This window comes from Dermacentor andersoni, chromosome 1, assembly GCF_023375885.2.
Source record: "Dermacentor andersoni chromosome 1, qqDerAnde1_hic_scaffold, whole genome shotgun sequence".
Lineage (NCBI taxonomy): Eukaryota > Metazoa > Arthropoda > Arachnida > Ixodida > Ixodidae > Dermacentor > Dermacentor andersoni.
Window position 1 is genome coordinate 15364064 of NC_092814.1, and position 9783 is coordinate 15373846.

Sequence of the window (9783 nt, forward strand, 5' to 3'; positions counted from 1 at the left end):
TATCCATTATGCTATATGTGTTGGGTGCTGTGTGTTTAAGAGACTAGGATTAGTCAAGGGCCCTTTGCAGGCGCCTTGACAGGAGTATTGTCTTTTTTGCAGCGATGGAGAGAGCCTCGCCGCTCCTTAGGCGCTGGTGGCGCCGTCTTGTTGGTGGTTGTGTCCATCGCCTCTTGCGAGGCGCTGGACACTCGCTCTTCCGAGCGCTTTGTTTGGCGTTAAGGCCTCGGCACCGGCACGTTGGACGAGGCCTTTGAGGCCACCTGCCCGGAGGTGGATGGCTCCTTCTGCTGGGGTAGCGGAGCAGCGCTAGCTGCAACTGCCGGGGGGGGGGGGGGGGGGGGTTGACGTTACTGCCGGCTCACTGTGCGTCGGCCAGTCAGCCGCCGAAGAACGTTGTGGCGCTGCCCCCTGACGGGCCACATCGGCAAATGTGTTCTTGGGCAGGTTGGATACCCGCCTGCGTGCCTCCTTGAAAGTTATGTCTTACGTTACTTTTACGGTCACAATTTCTTTTCTTTTTTTCAGGATGGGCACCACCGCGAGTATGCGGTGCGCTCCCCTTCACAGTTTACACAAAGGAGAGTGTTCTCGCAAGCTTCAGAAGTATGTTCATGGGCACTGCACTTCGCACAGGTTTGACGGCCTCGGCAGCTCTGCGAACTGTGGCCGAAACGTTGGTATTTGAAACATCTGAGCGGATTGGGCACATATGGCCTAACACGGAGCTTGATGTACCCTGCCTCGATTGACTGGGGCAGGACACTTGATCCGAAGGAGATTATCAAGTGCTTGGTTTGAGTTTCTTTGCCATCTCACCTCATCTTAATCCTTTTGACATTGATTACATTCTGTTCACTGAAGCCCTCCAAGAGTTTAGTCTCAGTGAGCTCCAGCAAGCCATCGTCCGACAACGGCGCGGGTGGTGTTCATAGTACGGTGCGGGGTTACTGTTAGTTGGGTCTCCCCAAATGACACTAGTTTCGGCAGCTTCTCGTATTGCTTCTTATCGCGGATCTCCAGGAGTAGATCACCGCTTGCCATCCTGGTCGCCTTATAACCGGGTCGAAAAACACCAGTCAAAGTGTTTGGTACAAGGAACGGTGAAATGGTGCGCACTGGTTTGCCGGGTTTTTCTGAGTGAACTACATGGAAACGTGGGAAGTTGTGGACTTGGCATCCGAAAAACTGGAAAACATCATCGGTGCGCCCTCTTTTCTGAGGGCGATCAGGGAGTGGAGGAAGAGAGCTATCCATAGAGGAATGTGTAGTTTTCGGCAATAACGCCAGCCACCCACCATGGAGCCCAACAAGGGGACGCTACAGGGACTGTAAAAACAGGTCCTGCAAACGCCAGCTGTACATTATCACTATAACCAAATATGAGATAACCTAGGTTGGCTATTCACACAAGGTTAACCCTTGTTGCCTGGAAAAATTGGAAGTAAGCGGAAGCTAGGAGAAGACAGGAAAGATGAAAAGTGAGAGAAAGACGAAGGCTGGAAGGAGAGAGAGACAGGAAAAGGCAACTACCGATTTCCCCCGTGTGGGTCACTCCGAGGGCGCCGTCTATGTGAAGCAGATGCCAAAGAGGTGTGTTGCCTCCGCCGGGTGGCCTTAAAGGTCCAAACACCCAGCATCGGCTCAACCTCCAGGATCCCCCTTTCCCCAGACACGGCTAAGCCACGCACGGCTACGCGCGGGAGGGTCCAACCCTCGTGTGCTCGGGTACGTGGTGTCGCAACACACCAAACGCCTGCTGACGCAGACGCCCCTGCGGGGGCTGTAATTGTAGAATTGAAACAGAAGTTTGTAAGCATTTCTTTTCTTGCGCTCGGCGCGTTTTGCCAACCATTGGAGCAGAGTGAAGAATGAATGAACCTCAACGCCCTTTCGACAACCACGGTGCGTTCAGGTTGCCGCCGCGAGTGTTCCTGCTGCGAATGTGTAGTAGAGAATATTACATTATTGTCGCCATGTTTATCCAAGTGTGCAACTTTGCAGCACGCATGTAAAACATGTACAATCATGTTTGAACATTGCAGTTCAAGAACTTGTCGTCCTGTCCATGCGAATATGGCCGTCTGCGGCACATTACCTAAACTACAACAACATTGATAGAAAGTGACGCGTATATACAATGACATAGAACCACTGTGCTAATGAGCATTCAGACATTATTTGCAGTGATCACGCAGGGCTAATTCTATCACCTGCTAATAGGCAAAAGTATTACCATTAACAAGAAAAAAGTAATTCTTTTAAATGTCAGCGCTTACGCTTGAAACCGTGGACTCATGTTATGCACCATTACATAGGATGCGCTCTCATTTCCTGTAGCGCAACCCAAAGAAATCAATGACTTATTTGTTCCAAGTTGAGAGCGTAGCACGAAGCTGCCCTGTTCAACCTGCTTCACCCAAACAATCTGTTGACGATGCAATAATGAACGACTAGATGTAGAAATCAAAAGGTCCTTATAGATGGACTAACGAGATAGTATGCAAGGTGTCTGAGCTATCATGCACCACGCTATAAAAAAAGCACCGCCCAAGCACTCCGGACAGATGGTTAACCTGCGAAGCTGAAACGTGCGGCCCCGGTGTTTATCACTGTGTTAATCCCGACAGTTAATTAAAAGCGCATCCAGACGACGGACAGGGTGAGCAGACGACCACGCAGGAAAAATAAACATGGCGGCACTGCCCGAAGCGGCTGGTGTCCGCCGCGAACCTATCAACTTGTCGTCGTTCACTGTGTGGCCCGTAAGTTTCAAACTGATGCTAGTATTTTGCTTTAAATTTGTGTCCAGAAGCTTCGACAGCAAAGTATTCGTGACGCTTCGGCACCGTTTCCGAAAGCCATACTCAGATTCTCGGCGTGTAGGCTTAGAGTGGCTGTATTGGTTGAACAGGGCCTCGAAGATTTGGCGGCGGCCCGAGCAGATCTCAGTGGCCGTTAGTTACAAATGTTTGCTTGTTTCTACTCTCTCTCTAGATAGCGCCGCCGGTGTAGTGAAGACTGGGTCCTATTTGTTTTTCGCTCTGAATGAACATGGAGATTGAAAGGAAACGACCGTTGGCCGCAATAGCTGTTCTTTTGTCCGAATTGGATGATGGCGAGTACTTGTTTAATCGAGAGAGGCATTGTTGGCATAAGGACTATATCGCCAACAGGCATATGGGCATGCAAAAACCACTTCTACCAAGAGATGTTGGTCAGTGACATTGAGGAATCCCGGAGGCTGCTTCAAGTGACAAGAGAGCCGCTCCTTCAGTTGCTGTCGCGTGTGGGTCATCGTATAGGAAGGCAGGACACCGTGATGACGCGAGCAATACCAGAGAAACAACGCTGCAGGAGATGCTGTGATACTTCGCTTCAAGCAAGGGCTCACGTCTGTGCATTGTTGGCAGACTTCTAGAGCATCCTAGGCTAAATCCGTAGCATTCGACCGCCAGAATCCGGATGCGAAAAATAGTTCGGCATTTTCCGTCCGTGGGGGTGGCGGACGACGCGCGGACGGCGTAAATCTGTGACGTCTAGCCACGTGATGCGCCGTCCGTCGCGGAAAAGACGGATTTAATCCGTCGTGTGGATCTACCATAAACGACTCCTTCGTAGACTGCCGATCCTCAGTACGCAGTTGCTGCTTGCGCTCGATTGCACGAGCCTGTTCTTGTGCCCGTAGACAAGCTCGTTCCCGGTTCTGGTAGCGGCGTTGCTGATCGAAAGCTGCTGCTCCCAAGGAGTAAGTATGACGCATGGCCCACCCATTTCCGAGCCGAAGAGAAACTGCTGCGCGCGCGCTCGATCGGCGGTGACAGAGAGTGACGACGTCACTAGTGACGCAGCTAATCGCGCGCCTCTTTCTTTCTTTTTAGTGCATGCGCATGGGGTTGCGCCGGAGGAGTTTTCGGTGTACAGGCGACAGACAGACGGGCGGATGGACGAATCGGCTAGCCATATACAGCTTCGCTGTAAAATGTGACGCCTTCTGTGCGGAAGAGGGCATCGGTAGCAGCAACTTGAAGAAGGCCTCCAGTATTGCTTGTTATTCTTAATTTTAAGTAAACTTTCTTTCACACCACATGGCCTCATTACGTGAGTTCCAGACAAGAGTAACAAACACATGATGGCAAGCTTGCAACCTAAGCCATGAGCAGTGTAATACTTGCAGTACAGACGTAAGTCGACCAGCTAGGAACACAGTGCAAGCTTCAGCTCGGCTGCTTATGGACAACTGCCACCCCTGCCAGTTGTTAACCTGACTCTGTACTTGTGTAACTTGCACTGACCACTAAGGTTTACTGTTTCGGTACTGAGAGAGGGGTACACGTAGAAATATTTGGAGCCATGCTTCCAACCGAATACCTGCAAAGTGATTTGGCATCCTACACCATACACTAAACCAAAATCCTGAGCTCTTTTCGGAGTTAACAGCTGCACCGAAAACTACACAAAAATGCTGCGTTATGGCAAGTGCAATCTCTACACTTTTCTTGCCAGCACAGAAAAAAGGCAAAAGGATAGAAAGTTGTGGAGTTGTTACGGTAATATATTTTTGGATTGTAGCGCGAAGTGACACACACAGAGACTAGGAGAAGATAAGACGAGCGCTACCTTTCAACGAATTCTTTATTGAAACTATCAAAATACGTATACGTGATTGCAAATACCCCAGCATACGAACGTGACCGCTGTCTTCTAGTCTGTGTGTGTGTCACTACGCGCTACAATCCAAGAATATGCTACAGAAAGAAGGCGTTGTTCGCATAGGCAGGTGCATGAACCTCATTGGCTGGCAATGTGAAACCGTGAAAGGTGTGAGCTTTCAGAATTGGTGCACAATGCGGCTCCAAGTACAAAGCAAACAAGAGCGGGGACAAAGGCAAACCTTGCTTTACCGATGCCCTGAGGAAGACGGATTCGGAGAGAGAAGCCATCTTAATATATTTCAAAAGACGATGCTTACGTGCTCTAGCACACAAAAGGAGAGGTGACGTAATAGTTGTGCAGAAACCCGCAAGGTGGAGAGAAGTAAATAATAAAGGGAAAATCAGACATCCACCCGTTCGTAGCAATTGCTACAAAGGAAACCCATACCGGTTTCTCAAAAGAAAAGCCTCACAATTTAAGAAAAATTAGTCCTGGTCCGGGACACGAACCCGGGATCACCGCCGTTCCGGGGCAACCGCCCTACCATCTTAGCTAACGAGGCGGCTACGAGATGGTAGGCCGAAGTCGAATTTGTCGACAACACGAAGCAAAGGCAAGAGTTTGACGTAATAGAGGTTTCCTTACAAAGGTTTCCTTTCTACGAACGGGTGGATCTCTGATTTTTCCTTTATTAACAAAAGAATAGGTATTGAGGCAAATACATTTGCCAAATGAACCTCCACTAATGCAATCCGAACTTCTGCTACAAATTCGACCACAGGCCGCTACACATGTGTATTTGCGCGGATTGATCTTCCTCTAATCCCACATGTATATTGGTATCCCACCGCAGATCGAATTACGGTTTCAAAGCCGTTAGCTAATATCTCGGCGACTATATTATAATTCACGTTGCAAAGTGATGTGGGGCGACATTCCTCAACTTACTGCAATTTAGTTAAAAAATTAAAATTAAATTATGGAGTTTAACGTGTCGAAACCACTTTCTGAATATGAGGCACACCGTAGTGGGGCCCTCCAGAAATTTCGACCACCTGGGGTTCTTTAACGTGCCCCTAAATCTAAGTACACCGGTGTTTTCGCATTTCGCCCCCATCGAAATGCGGCCGCCGCGGCCGTGATTCAATCCCACAATCTCATGCTCAACAGCCCAACACCATAACCCCGGCAGGTTTTCTGCAATTTAGTTGTAGCACTGCTTTTTGGGATAAGTACAGTGTGCAGTGATAGAGCGTGGAGGTCAGGTATACTCATCTGAAGCTTCTGCATGCACCTTAAGCAGAAAAGGAGTTAACAGAGTAAAAAAACCAGAAATCTTCACTCAGACCGTCAGGTCCAGGAGTTTTACCTTTAGAGAGTGAGGGAATAGTTGCTTCAACCCATGCGATACAACTGTCACTATCAACATCCTAAGCAACTACCTTGCAGAGATAGTTGCTTAGTCACATGTCAGGGATGTTCCAACAGGCTCCTTGAGGCTTCTTGAAGGAGGTTGTTGAAAGTTGTTACTTTCTAAAGGCTGGTATTAATGTGGCTTATAGTTTCACTGCCTACCCCAAAGAAATTTCCGCTGCACTTGTAGACACATTGCTCCCAGTTCCCCCTGATCGTGCACCTTAATTGGAATGGAAGTATCTAGATTTACTTAAGCGTGTCCGGCGAATGATCTTTTCTCCAGGTGTGAAAACTTTGTGTCACGTTCGGTAACCCTTCCCGTCAAAACTTGGTGGGAGAAAAGGGGCTGCTGTGCTCGGCGTTTGTGTCCGCTTGCTCAAAACGAATAATCACTCGGCTGTAAATTGTAGCAGCGCTCCCGCGTTCTTCCAGAGAAGTCTTAAAAGAAAGATTCAGGTGTCGCCCAGTTAGTTTCCTTCCTTTAACTTACACCTGCGACCTACCATATGACATGTTAATGTGCCTGCGTAGCCTGTGTTGCAGTAGAATGCGCGACAGGCACGCGTAATCACCGCGAAGCACTCGGTCCCTCCTGTCCATGCTCACAGCGTGCGTGCAGCTCAAAGTCACTGCCGGGCTGTCTCTTCATTGGACGCTTGCATTTGCTTGTCAGGTTTTGAAGTGTGTTTTTGGAGCCACCTTCAATTTCTATAGAGCTTTGTTTTTCTAAAATATTTTACTCAAATGTAATAGAGAAAAAAATTGCAATTGTGGTGGATGGTTAGAGCATCAGGCTGCTTTGCTGGGGCTTTATCCCACGATCGGGGCACGTAATTCAATTGCTTCTTTAAGTATGAGCTGTTCCGCCACGGTCAGGAAAATTCAACTTCCTGCTTGGGCGCCGAGGCTTTCAAACACGCAGCCCGTGTAATAGATCGGTCATAAACATGACATATCACCATTCGTTGACGTGACTGTTATACACTCATGCTTGGGATGGCTTCTCGCTGCAAGCCAATGTTTTTCGTTTTTAATTTGGCAGACTGCTTACCATAGCGAGGCTCGTCGCTATTCTACACCAACAAAACTGCGAAAGCGATAGGCATGCAACGCGTTTTTAGTTCCAACGTGTACCACTGCTGGCAGCGCGCAAGCCTGGTCTACTCAATTTTATATTTCGCGGCCTTTCACATAAACGCGAAAAAAAGAGCCCCGCAATATATATCGGGGCGCAAACAACTGAAACTTGTGTAATCAAATGTATTCAAAAATCCTAGTGTTGACGTATCTGTCGTAACTACAACAACGAAAAAGAATGATTAATAAATTACGGACACAAAAATTACTGGCGTGGTCAGGTTTCTTGCAAAAACATTCCCACTAAAGACGTCGTTTTTCAAAGCTTGTTGCGCGATGCCTTCCCTGCAAAAACAAAGCTTTTTCACCACCTGCGTGTGGTATGCATGCAGTGCAATCTACACGACACCGCTCAAATAAATCAAGTCGAGGCGGTTGTTTTGTAACACAAATGATGATAAACGACGCCAGCAAATTATCTTTCAGAACATGCGGTCGTTTCTCTAATAAAATCTATTTGAACAGCATATTCGCCAACTGTCCATCGATAGAAAAGCATAGCGTAAAACGTGCTCGTTTAGCAACGTGCACCACAATGTATATATATTGGCAAGCTTGAAATCTCTTCAAATGTACGTAAAAAAAAAGAATGACTTGACGTAAGGACTGTGCAAAAAGAATTTTTTGTTGCTAAAATTCATCACCGATGGCTTATGTAGTATCAGCCCGCTAAGTATAAAAATTTTCTGGCAGGTATATCATCCCTGCTACCATTTTGGCGGCCATTCCTGCCACGCAACAAATATTGTAGCTTCGTCACAGCGTTGCCGCCCAGAAACGTTTTGTCAGTGATGCGGTTCCACTTGCACGACACAAAAATTTCCTACTAAGTGAATACGACCCTACATTGCTTAATAAGAACACGCTACAGTAGCATCCACCGGCTCTATCGGCATTAGCCAAACATGGACATTTCGAGTGCGATGGCTCAGTTCTTGGCCAGTACCACGCTCAAAAGTGGCGCTGCCTGAAAACCCGTGGCACCACGGTACACCCTTGCAACGGTGGTTACCAGAGCGTATGGTATGGCTTCTAACAACACGCCGGACGCTTTTATGTGACAACAGCTCATGCTCGGTTATTACTCTAGCAAAGTACGTAGCGTGGCTTCTTTTAGAGGACGGGGCAGAGGCGTACATAACTGTTGCAGAGGAAACCGCTGAATTGTGCCAGATGGATAACTTTGCCTGACAAACTTGCCGTCCGGCTATTTCAACTGACCAATTCGCACGTGATGAAACAGGCCATTGGCGAAAGCGCTTCTACCGAGAGTGGGTCACGGTAACTTTCCCCAAGGCTGCCGAGCCGGCCTTGGCGGCGGCAACTGGCTCCATACCTTGCGGGACGACTGCGGCGGCGCACAGCAGCAACCCAGCAGCAGCAGCAGCAGCAGCCATCAAACCGGTGAATGAGGCCGAGCGGGGCAGCAGCAGCCCTTTTCGTGACGAGCACCAGGCGGCGCGCTCTCTCAAGGCGCCATTGACCGTTTGGCGGCGCCTTTCTTTCTCATTCGCGCTAGTTCCCTCGAGTCACTGTAGCACACACACGTGTCTTGCGTTACTCGCCCCGATTTGGGGCTTTTGGCAATGTCACATTAAATCTTTACTTCCTGGATCAAGGTTATACTACGCAAGAGGGTGGTTATGAAAAGCATCGCATGCATTACGCTCGAGCCCTTCAAGCAAAGTATAATTCCCTGTGTGAAATTTGTACCGATTACTTTGAACTATCACACCTTCTTGGTAATCGATACATTCAGTAGCCCAGCGCGCACAATAAGGAACTGGCCATCTGTTCATCGGAAATCCGGTTATGAGCCTTGGCTTGGTTGTGCGGAACAACACAGAAGCCTGCGTTAGCGAAAGTTGGTTGTCTGAGAATATTTTCGGCCATCTGAGCAACACGGACCTAGATAGCATGCGTGGTTCTTTCGTGTCTTCTTGATACGTGATACCTTTGTTTTCGTGTGTTGTCTGTCTTAAGGTCCACCGCAAGCTGAGCTGGTTTGTTTGCATCACATGGCAAAAAAAAATGTTTGCGTTCCTCCTGCGTTCTTGCCTTCTTTGTTGTGCTCTCGTCTGCTGAAATTATATGACCCTTCAAACATTCGCAATGAGTGAAAGGCAAACAGCCTACAACGAAACAATTGTCTTACAAGATAAGCTAAAAATTTAGGACCACTATACGCAGATAACCGTCCAGTTCAGTTCAGGAGGTTGGTTGTAACGCGTTACTGATAGCACGAACCTGCAAAATAATGGAGTTCAGCTGCTGTCAGCAACATTGTTATGGGCATTTTCGCACTGCGATGTAAATGCTAACACAATCGAAACGCACAATGCTGATAAGCTAAACAGAAATTGATTATTATTGTTTTGCAGTACTTCAACGGTCCCATTATGAGAGAGTGCATGAGGCATGACCTTTTAGTATGCATCTCGGGTTCTAATGAGGCCATATGACAGACATGAATTCGCCTCTTATCACTGTGCACCAGACACCCAGATTAAAAAACACCAAGGGTCCACATGTTCTACTTGTCGATCGAACACTGCAATTCTTTTTCTCTGTCAT

At 48.1% G+C, this 9783-nt stretch overlaps 1 protein-coding gene across 1 annotated transcript in view; it reads right to left on the bottom strand.

The window, feature by feature from the left end:
• Positions 1-8612, bottom strand: part of LOC126545897 (protein Skeletor, isoforms B/C-like) — a 269421-nt gene extending 260809 nt beyond the window's left edge. The window contains exon 1 of the mRNA XM_050193940.3: positions 8546-8612. Within this exon, the coding sequence (XP_050049897.2) occupies positions 8546-8606 (61 nt within the window). The 5' untranslated portion in view covers positions 8607-8612. The remainder of the gene's footprint in view (positions 1-8545) is intronic.
• Positions 8613-9783: the final 1171 nt, after the last annotated feature.